Source organism: Mytilus edulis, chromosome 9 (assembly GCF_963676685.1).
Source record: "Mytilus edulis chromosome 9, xbMytEdul2.2, whole genome shotgun sequence".
Classification (NCBI taxonomy): Eukaryota; Metazoa; Mollusca; class Bivalvia; order Mytilida; family Mytilidae; genus Mytilus; species Mytilus edulis.
In genome coordinates, this window is record NC_092352.1 from 82084356 (window position 1) to 82099828 (window position 15473).

General features: G+C 34.7%; 3 protein-coding genes across 3 annotated transcripts in view; all 3 read right to left on the reverse strand.

Moving 5' to 3' along the window:
• Window positions 1-3554, reverse strand: part of LOC139489179 (uncharacterized) — a 47078-nt gene extending 43524 nt beyond the window's left edge. The window contains exon 1 of the mRNA XM_071275354.1: window positions 3450-3554. The gene's annotated coding sequence lies outside the window, so the exon portion shown is untranslated. The remainder of the gene's footprint in view (window positions 1-3449) is intronic.
• A 4543-nt stretch (window positions 3555-8097) lies between these two features.
• Window positions 8098-8478, reverse strand: LOC139490219 (salivary glue protein Sgs-3-like). Its single transcript, XM_071277067.1, has one exon. The coding sequence runs from the start codon at window positions 8476-8478 to the stop codon at window positions 8098-8100; it is 381 nt and encodes a 126-aa protein (XP_071133168.1).
• A 4729-nt stretch (window positions 8479-13207) lies between these two features.
• On the reverse strand, window positions 13208-13522 carry LOC139490220 (probable basic-leucine zipper transcription factor R). Its single transcript, XM_071277069.1, has one exon. It carries the CDS (start codon window positions 13520-13522, stop codon window positions 13208-13210), a length of 315 nt encoding a protein of 104 aa, XP_071133170.1.
• Window positions 13523-15473: the final 1951 nt, after the last annotated feature.

A 15473-nucleotide genomic window follows, 5' to 3' on the forward strand; every position in this document is an offset into this window, starting at 1 on the left:
AGTTTTGCTATTTTGGAAGATATCTTTACGTCTGGAGTGAAGCGCTTATTTCATATTGTTTAAAAGTAGATTCACAAGTAGGAAATTTGACAAGGGAGAAATTTTAAATTGTAGCCAATTTTACGCTCAATTTGTTTAAGCACAATGATCTATTTTTAGTTTTGACTTGAGATCATCCAACCTAACAACAAGATCTCGAGCTGCATTAATCGATTCATCGATGTCACAATAAGAAAGGTTTGACAAATCGGTGAAATCATCTGGGTTGTCCTTTTTAAAGACTTATAAAAAGTGCGCCTATCGATCCTAAACAGGACCGATTACATTGATTGTATCGCATCATGTAACATCATGTGCGGCTGGTACCATGTTACAGGTGGCAAACCCGATACTTTTACATGTGTCATGGACAGGTAAATAGCGGAGCAAATCTTGTGTGCAAGCTATATTGCCAGTTTGAAACCATAGCTCAAGCAAATCACAAAATACAAATGGACAACAACTGTCATATTCCTGACATGGTACAGACATTTTCAAATGTAGAAAATGGTGAATTGAACCTGGTTTCATAGCGCTAAACCTCTCACTTGTACTTATGAACCCATAAGATAAGAACATCTGTATCTTGTGACTTTTTTACTAATAGCCTACTCTTGATTCCTTTCACACCGAACTCTTTGTCTACATGTATAGCATGTACAATCATGCGAGTATCTACTTCATCGGGCGTACAAAATAATTCTTCAAACCTGAATACTCCGTCTGAGCTGATTTAGGGTCCTTGGAAGTGTTAAATAGAATATGACTTCTTCATGTATCATAGTAACTGTTGATATACCATGATGCCGCACAATCAATTCACCAAGAAATCTGATTAAGGCCTGCTGGTTCTCACTGACCCAAAGAAATTTTATACAGTCAGGAATTTGACGACCTTCTATAAATGCCCTGAAACACTTTACAGACGAACAAGAACTTGATAAAGCTTTAAAATAACTGCAGTTGTGTCTGCTAGTGTAAGATTTATAGCAAGAATGATGGTACAACATTTTGTAATCATCAGTACGAAGATAGTCTAGGTCTGAAGCATCGTGCAATATACTAAAATATACATGATCTTTCCGTCCTCCCATAGCCTCGATAAAGCTTTAGTGTTAATTCCTCGCATATTAATAGGCAATTCAGTAGAAGAACCATGACATATAAGTTATAACACACTTATCCCATTGTATTTCAGTCCTACTTTGCTTAGGGTTAGATTAGCATAGTTTAACAGGACTGTGAATGTGTGCCATATACCGGGTCTGACACGTGATCGAAGGATTTGTTTTGTATATTACAATTATAACAAAACTATCAATTAAAAGAAAACAATTAAAGTTACAAAAACCAACAAAATGATATTTCAAGTTACAAAACAACGATCTTCAAACAAACTGGACTATCAAAAACAAACAAATTGGCCATACAACAAGCAAAAAAAAGAAATGAAGTTAGTGACAATTGTCCTAGTTAATGACCTAATAGTGTAAGCTACAAAACGATTAACGACACGAGAAAAGACGTGTTTGAATCAAGACAAAATTATCACTAAATTTGTGTTTTTAATTGCTATTTTCTTTTCACCGATTAACATTACACGAAATATATTTGGCACACATATGGGTTCATTCTCATTTATCCAACTTTTTTAAAATTATAGGTAATACAGGTAAAAAAAATAATTGGATAGACGAGATCAAAGGTAATCAAGAACAAAGGGTTTTTCATTTAGAGTTTGGGTTGAATGACAGGTGAAAAATAAGACTGAAAATTATACCTGGATTACATTTTCTGTAGTATTATTTAGCATAGCATGTTAAAATGTGCAGCTGACATTTAGTTAATGTAATGTAAATCATTTGAACGTATTTTTAAGTTTTTTAACCGTTAATTAAAATGTGAATTGGATAGAAAAATATCAGTTGCACTTTTATTCATGAAGAGATTTGTCAATAAGATGGAGCTTTTTTTGTGTAATAGATCCTCTTCGTTCATTTTTTTTTTTCGGTTCTGACCAAATGATCCAAATAAGACAAAATATAAGTTGAATACGTTTTACTACACAAAGACTAAACAGAACAAAATTCACATAATATATAATCCTAATAATTTTTTTTTATATATATAAACAAAAGCAAAGCACAAGGGTTAAAAAACATAGCACAGAAAGATCCATAGCACACACTAAATGAATGTTCAGTAGATCTTCATCCTAGTTTAAGTAGGTGGGATACTGCATCAGTGTAGTGATATACGTTGATTGCATATGGAAAATTGACTTTATTGTACAACAGTGCTAAATTAAAGCAATCATGTCACTGTCTAGATCTGATAGGTGGTATATATGGTACATGAATAAATATGGTGATTGAACTTGATGGCAAAATGTAGGTCCGATGATGTGACTTAGTTGCTTACTAATGGATATTGAAACAATATGATACTACCAAAGGCTATCCAGATTGTGAAGTAAAAATGCTATACCAAATATACATGTTACTAGTATAAATGTAAATTAAAACAGAACCTAAAATGAACATATATTACTGATTTGTGGGGTTCTTCTGTATAAATGATGAAACATTTATTTATTATTTAAAATATACTAAATTTTATTTAAAAATAGTTTACATTTTATGTATGCCTATTTTATATATATATTTTAAATAGTATAAAAACATACAGGAACAAATTTACTGTCAAATTTTAGAAAGAGACCTTACTATTACTAAACAAACAACACAATAATTAACAAAAATAAAAAGTTGGCTAAATGAGAATACCTTATTTTAAAAAGTTGGATAAATGAGAAGACACCCACATATGAACCATGTCTTATTGATGTAATCAGAGTAAAAATCCCGTGAAAGTAACACGTAATAAAATTGCTTTCGTTGAAAATGTTGTTAATTTCAGCTATAAAAATAGACCTACTAAAATCATGAAATACTTATACTTAAATTATATTAATATTTTTTAGCTTTCTTTATATGAATAATTTGATATTAATTTTAAGCTAAATGATAAGTACAATTTGAACAAATAAAACAAAGAGGAATAATTTTATTTTTTGTGTTGAATATGACCTGTACTGTACAGTATCTTTGGGTACCATAAGAAACAACGAAACTTCGAAAGACGTGACCACGGCAGCATACGACGACATTCATGATTGGAAAATATAATGATTTTTCAACAGTTTGCATCTAAATTTAGCCGTATGTTCTCCGTTAACTTAAACTCGTTACCTAGACGTCTTTTTCGATACTGGGCACCCTACTAAAACGCATGTTTCAATAACTGTTACTGAAAAATGCACAAAAAAAGAAAGAAAAAAGAGACAACATAAACCGACCACAAGTTAGACTAAGAAAAAGAAAAAAAACAGAGATATTGCACGACGTTACCTTGGAATGTCTATATTTAGGTACACGGACGCAGCTCCAAATCTTAAATGCATGTACATGTAAACCTCTCGTGTTCCAATGTCAGTTATTCACCATCTTGATATTTATATGGAGATTGTTTATCCAGTTCATGACTTTTGTATAATTGGTGGCTCGCTGTATTGCATAAATGTGTAGTGAAGCAATAAGTTTATGTTGAAGTGAACAACTGTTTTTGTATAAACTTTATGTATATGAAAAAAAAATCATTTTCACAACCATTCACCCGTAAGAAAATGAAACTTTATCCCTTTTCAGTGACCTTTGATATAACTACACACTATTATAAGCTTATTCGTCGTTGTTTATATACATTAATTCTGCTTTAATAAATTAATACAAAACATAATATCTAGTTTCAAAAAGGATTCAATCGTGGGATGAGCCTTAAAAATAAAAACACACAGTAAAACACAATAAGGTTATATACGTTAATCACGTCTTCAGATATCTTGAAAGGAGATTTTTGACTAGTCAAGATATATATCGAAGTGAAAATACAGTATTTGAGGTGGTGCGCATTCTAATTTTATCTTTAATCTTTACAAATTTAATATAAATATAATAAATGACAAAAACCGATTTTTCTCAACCATATGTTATACAAGTACTTTATGAATATATTATTACTTTTTTGAGGACTCTCAGGAGGGTTCGTTTTAACTAATGGAATTATCAACTTGAAATAAAAATTATTTATTTAAAATATTTTTCAATTATTCTAATTAGTGTTGGACTTTTGGGTGTTGGACTATTGGGGTGTCGGACTAATGGAGTGTCGGACCAATGGGAGCCCCGATGTTCCGACACCCCGTTAGTCCGACACCCCATTTGTCCGACACCCCACTAGTCCGACACCCCATTGGTCCGACACCTCATTCGTCCGATACTCCACTTGTCCGACACCCCATTTGTCCGACAACGCATTAGTCCGACGCCCCATTGTTCCGACACACCAATAGTCCAACAATACAATAAATCCCGACCAAGGCTAGCGTTAGACCAGTTTTTAGACATCAATCAGGGACACATCGATAGTACTATTATGTAAATGTTTATCTTTACGAGGAACAACATACGATAACTTGCAAACCGAAACTGTGAACACACACACTCCACATCAATTAACTTGTCAATTAACCCGCTATCCGAACCGATTTTTTTACCCCTCACCCTTCCATTGCGGGAGATGCAAACAGCAATCTTCAACTTCAACTCATTTATTGGACGTCAAAGAATTGATTCAATATTATTGATTAAAGATGTATATACATTCATTGGTTACTTTGACCGAAACCGAAAACTGTGACTTATTTCCGTATTTATTTAATTATTTATTGTTTGTCCTATTATATAGATCTATTGTATATGAAATAAAAGTGAACACAAATATAGGAATTTTGCGACTTAGATCAAGGGGTACCTCTAGAGTATCTATATCAAAGGCAACAAAAAAAGACCTAGTATACATTTTTGTTTAGGGGCCAACTGAAACACGCCTCCGGGTGCGGGAGTTTCTCGCTGCATTGAAGACCTATAAGTGGCCTTCGACTGTTGTCTGTTCTTTGGTCTGAGTGTTGTCTCTTTGACACATTCCCCATTTCCAACCTCAATTTGACTATTAAGAAAAATAAAAGTTGTTCTAAACAAAAACTCGCACTCACAACCTGCAATTTAACTAGGTGATCTGGAAGGATATGAACAACACTACAAAGAAAGTCTCATCAGAAGATCGTTATATTCTTACTTTCTTACTTGTTACCGGTATTCTATTGTGCAATAGTAGTTTCACGGAACCAAGAAAAAAAAACACGTACATGTATATTATTACAAAAAGCATCTAGCTGAGCAAAGTATCAAACTATCAACCAAATAAATGCAGGTTCAAATGTTGAAAGTAATGTTATGGCAGTTCTGTGTTTGTTTTTATACGCCAGTCAAAATTGGACGTTTTATGGTACATAAATGTCCGTCTGTCCGTTTGTCAATCTGTTTGTCCGGCATAAACATGTCACATCGTAACTTGAGAACGACTCATCCGAATTTCATGAAACTTAACATGATAGTTGTTTCTTATGATGGTCAAACGATCTGTATACTTTTTGATGACAAAAAGATTTAAACTTTTTGAGTTACGGGACTTTGTAACTAAAACAGGGGTGTAATTTTTTCACATGTCGAGCCGTATCTCAAAAGCCATTGACGATTAGCGCTTAAAACTTCACATACTTCGTAATTTTATTAATCTAAAGATCAATATATACTTAGTTTTTGGTTTTGATTCAAAATTTTATTTACAGATATTGAGGTTTGTTTTGGGTTTTTTTTTAATAAAAAATGGAGGGGGTGTCACATGTTGCGGCGTATCTCAAAAACAATTTATGATTTTAACTAACAACTTAATACACTTCTTAGTTATATTAATGTGTTAAGATCTGTATACTTTTGGTGATGATTCAAAATTTTATTTTAGAGTTATTGATTTTTTTTAAAGGGGGGTTCTCACATGTCACGCCATATGTATGAAAATATAATTTATGATTATTGCATAAAAATTCACACACAAGACGACGGACGTATCATGCGCTCATGGCGCAGCTGTTCATTAAACAAGTATTGCTGCGCATATATCTACATATGCTGACGTCATCGAATGCATAATGGAGTTCTTTATCGCTTCATATATCGGGTTGTTTTTGCGGGGTGTAAACTTTTGAGGATAGAATAAAAACTACAAATTAAATTCCGAAAGTGAACATGCAAAAGTATGATAAAAGTTATGAATCCGCAAAAATATTAACTTCCAAAATATTGCGCATGTATACCTTATTCAATGAAAACCGTGAATTGTTACAACGGCGAAAATAACCCGCTATACCGTATAAGAATAAAATAATATTTGTATATTCCGAAGGCATACTGGATATTTTACGGAGGGGACCAACCTAGTAAAATCCCAACCCTCCCCTAACCTGGGACAGTGGTACAAACGATAACAGTATAAACATAGGAACGAACTATACAAATCAGTTGGCTTAACTCATCAAATGGACAAAAATACAAGTGGATGTGGCCGGGTACTTGTACATTCCAACAAGAAATAGACACTAGGAACAGATTTGCTAGCATGTTTTTGAGTGAAAATTTTATATATCTTTTAATGTACGAATGTAGTTTGCAATTATAATTTTCAGTATTTCAAGCATTTGAATAGTTACATGTATATAATGTCATTATAACATTAACGCTACCAATTTCCCTGCACCAGATGCGCATTTCGACATTACATGTCTCTTCAGTGATGCTCGTGGCCAAAATATTTGAGATCCAAATTGAAACTTTTAACATAATCTATAATGTTAAAAGTGTCGGACTAACGGGGTGTCGGACTGGTGGGGTGTCGGACTAATGGAGTGTCGGACTATTGGGGTGTCGGACCAATGGGGTGTCGGACTAACGGGTTGTCGGAATATCGGGGCGACCCCATTTAGGAATAGCAACGTTCTTCAAATAAAAAAAAATCGATTCGCAAATTTGAATACAGTCTTGGAGGACCTTCCTTTTTTCAACGTATCTTAAAATCATTTTTAGGTGAAATGTGTTCTGTAAAAAAATTATTTTTTGTGTACTCAATATCATACATGTCAGGTGTACTAAATAAAACCCCATAAACTAAGCAAACTTATCACGTGCACAAACAATAACATGTACATGTACTAAGGCACCACTATTGCTAAATTCAATCAGTAAACAACATTTGAACAATCAGTAATAATTCGAGGGGTTAATGCCAAAACCATGTATCTGAATTTTGCAGCATTTTGGGAAATCAATAAAAACATAAATTTTCACTTGTCCTTTGAATAAAATGCTTGAAATTTTATAGTTATGTAAAATTAAGAATAGTTAATAAAATGTCATCTCCCCTCAAGTAGTAATTATTATTTTAGTGATAATTTAATTGATTTACACTATACATTTTGTTTGCTGAATGTATTTGTTTTGATTAATACCAGCTATCAATGCCATTACAGAGTACTAACAATTGACTTTGCATTGATCTTTTCCATTGTCTATCCTTCTGCCTCTTCTTCCGTTTGGCTTTTGTCTCTGTTTTTTTCTGACAATAATCTGTCCATGCGTTTAGCAGAATCATCTGTTGGTGTTGAAAAATTTGAATCACTGGAGTTATAATCATGTTTTGTAGGTTTAAATGAATCTCCACTCTCATAAATTGACTCCAATTTACTCCCTATCTCTTCAGTTGCTCTTTTTTGGTCATGTTTTCGTTATAACTGTTTCAGTGGTATATATTGTCGTCACTTGATTCACTATCAGTTTGCTTATCCATAGAATGTGGTACGCATTGTTTTAATTTCTTTGTTTTCTTTCTTCGTCTTTTATGTTTTCTTTGGTAATACAAGCCTACAGCGATAGTATCAGATTGGGTGGTTGTAGCTTGTTGTGATGTCATCGTTATTACGTAGCTTCTTTAGTGACAGTTGATTCCCTTATTGTATTTATAGCTGGATTAGCCCTTGTAGTTTCTGCTGTTGTATCTTAAGTAGAAGTAAATGCAAATTCTGTGTTACATTGTAGCTGTCAACGCTTAATTGGTAGGGACAGGTGGTGTGGTGGTTATTGCAGTTTTTATTGCATTTGCTATTGATGGTGTCTCTAACGTGGTGATTGATTCGTCTGTCGTAGTAAATGCAGCTGTAGACGCAATTTTTTCATCTGTAGTAATTGTCGCTTTGATAGTGCAGGATGCAGCTTTGGTGTTAGTTCTTGTCTCTGCAGTGGCGGTGCTAGATTGTGTGTTGGTAGTATCTGTAGTTATCATTGCACATACTGTTGAGGTAGTGTCTGTAAGGATTTTTGCTGAATATGTTATATTTATAACTGACACAGTAGCCGTTTCCACTTCTGTAGTGTATATATCTTGGGAAGAATCAGTGTTATCTTTGGGAATGGTTTCTGCAGTTGTCATTGCAATAACAGATTATTTCTTATCTAAAGTGTTGCTGGATTCTTCAGGAGCAGCTGTACCAGTTCCACAGGTAACTTCTGTACCATGTAGAGTAGTCATTCCAGTGTCGGTTGTCAGTGTCGGTTGTCATGTAGAGTAGTCATTCCAGTGTCGGTTGTCATGTAGAGTAGTCATTCCAGTGTCGGTTGTCATGTAGAGTAATCATTCCAGTGTCGGTTGTCATGTAGAGTAGTCATTCCAGTGTCGGTTGTCACGTAGAGTAGTAATGCCAGTGTCGGTTGTCATGTAGAGTAGTCATTCCAGTGTCGGTTGTCATGTAGAGTAGTCCTACCAGTGTCGGTTGTCATGTAGAGTAGTCATTCCAGTGTCGGTTGTCACGTAGAGTAGTCCTTCCAGTGTCGGTTGTCATAGTAGTCCTTCCAGTGTCGGTTGTCATGTAGAGTAGTCATTCCAGTGTCGGTTATCATGTAGAGTAGTCATTCCAGTGTCGGTTGTCATGTAGAGTAGTCATTCCAGTGTCGGTTGTCATGTAGAGTAGTCATTCCAGTGTCGGTTGTCATGTAGAGTAGTCATTCCAGTGTCGGTTGTCATGTAGAGTAGTCCTTCCAGTGTCGATTGTCATGTATGTTGTAATAGTGACAGGTAGTGTAGTGGTGCTTTCTGGAAATTGTGTTGCAGTTGTTGAAAGAACTTCAACGGTGCTGTTTACTTCATCTGTCAAAGTTACAGATACACCAGTCGTTGCCACCGCTTTGTTAGTTTTATTTTGTGGAGAAGTATTTGCAGTTTTTGTGTAATCTGTCGCCTCTTTAGAAATAGTGCTATTTTGTATTGTAGTTGCTTCTGCGGTAATCATTGCACTTACTGATACAGTCGCTTCTGTAGTAGTGGTTGTTGAACCTGGCATAAGTGTAACAGGCACATTAGTAGTTGTGAAATATGTTGTTGTATTTTCAGCATAAGTAGTTGCAGTTTCATTTGGTATTTTCTGCACCTTCAGTTGTTATGGCAGCTAGCAAGATGATAGCATCTGCGGAATTCGTAGTACTTATTGTTGTAGAAGTGTCTACAGTGGGGGTTTCTATTATTACTGTAATGGTACTAGCCTAAACAGGTATCATATTTGAATCTGGTTCCCTTGTTGTTTCATCTTCGGTTGATGGTGTCAATACTATAGTGGCAGTGGCCAAATGTGTATCGGTAGTTTCTAAAGTTCTTGATATGGCTCTAGTTTCTTCTACAGAGGAACCAGTATTATTTTCTGTATTTACAGTTGCTAATAATACTGATGATGTAGTTGTCCATTCATGTTGAAAGTCTAAAATGAATTAAAAACAAATATTTTAAATAAATAAAAAGAAACTTGCCAATACACAAAAATTTACTTATCTGAAATTCTGATAGAATGAATTTTTTTTCTATATTTAAAATCATTATTTTGAGTCTTTTGTTTAAATTGTAAGACTTCAACATTTAATTTTAGCCAAATAGCTACCTGTATAAACTGTAATATATGTGTAAAAATTATAAAGATTTAAAGTCTTTAAAGTTTGTTTCACCCTCCTGTTATATACAATGTATATAGTTATGTTTCTCCGAAAATCTTTTAGTTTTTAAGCGGATTTAGAGGGAAAATCGGCTGCCAAACAGTGTTCGTTCATTAACATGCAAACGCTTTGACAAACATTTCTCAAATTTAGATATGTTTTTTTTTTATATATTTTTCAGGACGTTTGCACAAAACATTAAGGTGTGATCGTGTGCAAGACGATTGAACATAAAACCATATTTATAATTCAGACAAGGGTATGGGGTTTCTATACATTTATCACCCTGAAACGATGAACAAATAATGTTTTCGGGGGAGGGGGGTGGATTTTGGGTGTTTCATAATTTGAGCATTGCACGCACAGATAATTATGGTTCCTATACCCTATGCATGTATACTAAATTGGTCCCTATACCCTATACATGTATACTAAATTGGTCCCCACACCCTATAAATGTATACTAAATTGGTCCCTATACCCTATACATGTATACTAAATATTAGATAACAGTATATTAACTGTTGTGCTAAGCTCTTGGGAGCTTTATTCTAGATATTTTTACAGTTAATACATTTTAATTTATCAAACTTACCTTTTGTCGGGTGTATTCCACTTTGTTTAATTATATTCATACCTCCTTGCAGTTTGCTGGAAAAAAAATGAAAGTAAAGAAATTTACAACATTTAAATCTTTATTCTTAAACATTGATTTATAGATTAAATACTGATTACTTAATCAATCTTAATTTCTTAATAATATATAATCATGCAACACATGTTGTTCTTAATTATAATAACTGATAAAAGAAATTTGAAATATTTGAAACTAATAATTAATACATACATTTCTTTTTTATGATCCAATTTCCGATTTTCTATAATTTCTTTCTACAAAAGAGGGACGAAAGATACCAAAGGGACAGTCAAACTCATAAATCCAAAACAAACTGACAACGCCATGGCTAAAAATGAAAAAGACAAACAGAAAAACAATAGTACACACGACACAACATAGAAAACTAAAGAATAAACAACACGAACCCCACCAAAAACTAGGGGTGATCTCAGGTGCTCCGGAAGGGTAAGCAGATCCTGCTCCACATGTGGCACCCGTCGTGTTGCTTATGTGATTACAAATCCGGTAAATAGTCTAATTCGGTAGGTCATATTCATTAAAGGGAAGGGGATTGTAGTTACGACGTAAGGAACATATCCGATATCATTTGTGAAACGGTTATTCCATAACGGTCAACCAACTCGTGATGGCGTCCGTTAAATTTACGAAGGGATGATTTCAACTTCACCATTTGGAACTCTTGGTTTAATAGCTTCCTTGTGAGCAGCAAACCTCTATCAAGAAAATCATGATAGGAAATGCAAGCACGGGAATATCGTATCAATTGGGAGATATATACCCCGTATGCAGGTGCTGCTGGAATGTTGCTACTTAGAAATGGAAAGTTCACAATTGGAAAGCTGAAATCATCTCTTTTGTCGTAAAGTTTTGTTTTCAATCGACCCTCATTGTCAATTTCTAGATGTAAGTCAAGATATGAAGCCGACTTAACTGTATCTGTAGTATCCTTTATCTCTAGTTCGATTGGATAGATGAGGTCCACATTGTCACCAAATTCTGAATTGTTTAGTGAAAGAACATCATCTATATAGCGGAAAGTAGAGTTAAAGGATATTGCTAACTTCTTATCTTTCTTCCTAAGAAGTTTCTGCATGAAGTCAGCCTCATAATAATAAAGAAACAAGTCGTCGAGTAGAGGGGCACAGTTTGTTCCCATTGGAATGCCGACAGTCTGTTGAAAAACACGTCCTCCGAACGTAACAAATATGTTGTCAATCAAGAAATCAAGCATCTTGATAATATCAGTTTCAGAGAATTTTTTGTTTGAATCAGAGTGATTCTTTACAAAGTAGGATTTATCCCTCCCTAAGACAAGATACTTGTATCTACGTTGGCCAACTGGTTTCTGGATAACACACACACGCCTCAGCTAAAGAATTCTTTATGCTAGGATGAAATTTGAAAAAAATAGGCAGGACAAGAGTTTTGAGTAAAAAAAAAGGCAGGACGACAATTAAGGTAAAAAAAAGTCAGAATAAACTAAAAAAAAAAAGGCAGGACCGAACAGGGTGAAAAATAAAAAGGCAGGACAGAGATTACAGCTAAAAAAAATGCAGGACAAAATTTTTCATCCTAGCCCCCACCCCCGTTAAAAATCAAATGGTAGCTCCCTAATGCAAGTTCAATTCAGCTGAATGTGTGACTATTTGGCAGTTGACTTTTTGTGGTAAATTTTATAAGACTTTTCAGTTCTGGTCAATACAAAATACAAACCTTATCGCAATGGTCGGATAATTACAGATATGAATTTTCGCATACCTATTAACATATTAGATACAAAAACTAAAACTTGAAATTTTTTCAGATACTACATTTTGTCAGTAACCCATATATATTTTTCATGTACATTGAAAAATCCTCATGTTTTATTTGTATACTTGCATCGGCATCCAGCATGCACATATATGGGTTTGGGGGGGGGGGGGGGGGGGGGTGTAAAGGGTGTAAAGAAATAGAAAACCTCAGAAATAAAAAACCTATAAATAAACTCATCATAGATACCAGGATTGAAATTTTATATTTGCGCCAGACGCGCGTTTTGTCTACATAAGACTCATCAATGTTAAAAAGGCCAAATAAAGTACGAAGTTGAAGATCAATTGATTTTGTATCAACAAAATCATACAAAGTCATTAAATATACCCATCATAGATTCCAGGGTTGAAATTTTGTACGCCACATGCGCGTTTCGTCTACAAAAGACTCATCAGATATGCTTCAATTAAAAAAGTTAAAAAGATCAAATAAAGTACAAAGCACAAAGGGCCAACATTTTTAAAAGGTTTTCTCATATACAACATGTACAACTAAGGTAATCTATTCCAGGGATAAACAATATTGTAGAATTTCGACAACTGACAAAATCAAACGCTTTCAATCAACGACAAGTGAAAAATAACAGACATTTTCCTTGAAAGTCTGAAAATAAGTTTTTTGATTCATCATGTTCAATTTATTGGCATATTATAATGTTACATTGTTCGTTTGGTACGTTTATGGTTTTTCTATCCACAGTCCCTCTTAGTAGTTTTTGTTGGTTCTGTTATGATTGTTGTTGGATCTGTCGTGGTAGTTGTTGGTTCAGTTGTGGTTGTTGTTTGATCAGTTTTAGTACTTGTTGGAATAGTTGTAGTAGTTGTTGGATCAGTTTTAGTACTTGTTGGATCAGTTTTAGTAGTTGTTGGATCAGTTCTAGTAGTTGTTGGATCAGTTCTTGTACTTGTTGGATCAGTTGTAGTACTTGTTGGATCAGTTGTAGTAGTTGTTGGATCAGTTGTAGTACTTGTTGGATCAGTTTTAGTAGTTGTTGGATCAGTTGTTGTAGTTGTTGGATCAGTTGTTTAACTTGTTGGATCATTTTTAGTAGTCGTTGGATCAGTTGTAGTTATTGTTGGATACGTTGTAGTAGTTGTTGGATCAGTTTTATTAGTTGTTGGATCAGTTGTAGTAGTTGTTGGATCAGTTGTAGTAGCTGTTGGATCAGTTTTAGTAGTTGTTGGATCAGGTTTAGTAGTTGTTGGATCAGTTGTAGTAGTTGTTGGATCAGTTGTAGTAGTTGTTGGATCAGTTGTTTAACTTGTTGGATCAGTTGTAGTAGTTGTTGGATCAGTTGTTTAACTTGTTGGATCAGTTGTAGTAGTTGTTGGATCAGTTGTTTAACTTGTTGGATCAGTTGCAGTAGTTGTTGGATCAGTTGTAGTACTTGTTGGATCAGTTGTAGTAGTTGTTGGATCAGTAGTAGTTTTTAGATCAGTTGTAGTAGTTGTTTGATCTGTTGTCGTAGTTGTTGGATCAGTTGTAGTAGTTGTTGAATCAGTTGTAGTAGTTGTTGGATCAGTTGTAGTAGTTGTTGGATCAGTTGTCGTAGTTGTTGGATCAGTTGTAGTAGTTGTTGGATCAGTTGTAGTAGTTGTTTGATCAGTTGTAGTAGTTTTTTGATCAGTTGTAGTTATTGTTGGATACGTTGTAGTAGTTGTTGGATCAGTTTTATTAGCTCACCTGGCCCAAAGGGCCAAGTGAGCTTTTCTCATCACTTTGCGTCCGGCGTCCGTCGTCCGTCGTCCGTCGTCGTCCGGCGTTAGCTTTTACAAAAATCTTCTCCTCTGAAACTACTGGGCCAAATGAAACCAAACTTGGCCACAATCATCATTTGGGTATCTTGTTTAAAAAATGTGTGTCGTGACCCGGTCAACCAACCAAGATGGCCGCCACGGCTAAAAATAGAACATAGGGGTAAAATGCAGTTTTTGGCTTATAACTCAAAAACCAAAGCATTTAGAGCAAATCTGACAGGGGTAAAAATGTTTATCAGGTCAAGATCTATCTGCCCTGAAATTTTCAGATGAATCGGTCAATCGGTTGTTGGGTTGCTGCCCCTGAATTGGTAATTGTGAGGAAATTTTGCTGTTTTTGGTTATTATCTTGAATATTATTATAGATAGAGATAAACTGTAAACAGCAATAATGTTCAGCAAAGTTAGATTTACAAATAAGTCAACATGACCAAAATGGTCAGTTGACCCGTTTAGGAGTTATTGCCCTTTATAGTCAATTTTTAACCATTTTTCGTAAATTAAAGTAATCTTTTACAAAAATCTTCTCCTCTGAAACTACTGGGCCAAATTAATCCAAACTTGGCCACAATCATCTTTGGGGTATTTAGTTAAAAAAATGTGTGGCGTGACCTGGTCAACCAACTAAGATGGACGCCACAGCTAAAAAAAGAACATAGGGGTAAAATGCAGTTTTTGGCTTATAACTCAAAAACCAAACGGTTTGAGGAAATCTGACATGGGATAAAAATGTTTATCAGGTCAAGATCTATCTGCCCTGAAATTTTCAGTTGAATCAGTCAACCCGTTGTTGGGTTGCTGCCCCTGAATTGGTAATTTTGAGGAAATTTTGCTGTTTTTGGTTATTATCTTGAATATTATTATAGATAGAGATAAACTGTAAACATCAATAATGTTCAGCAAAGTTAGATTTACAAATAAGTCAACATGACCGAAATGGTCAGTTGACCCCTTTAGGAGTTATTGCCCTTTATAGTCAATTTTTAACCATTTTTAGCTCACCTGGCCCTAATGGCCAAGTGAGCTTTTCTCATCACTTGGCGTCCGGCGTCCGGCGTCCGGCGTCCGTCGTCCGTCGTCCGTTGTCCGTCGTCTGTCGTCGTCCGTCGTCCGGCGTCGTTAACTTTTACAAAAATCTTCTCCTCTGAAACTACTTGGCCAAATTTAACCAAACTTGGCCATAATCATCATTGGGGTATCGAGTTTAAAAAATGTGTCCGGTGACCCGGCCAACCA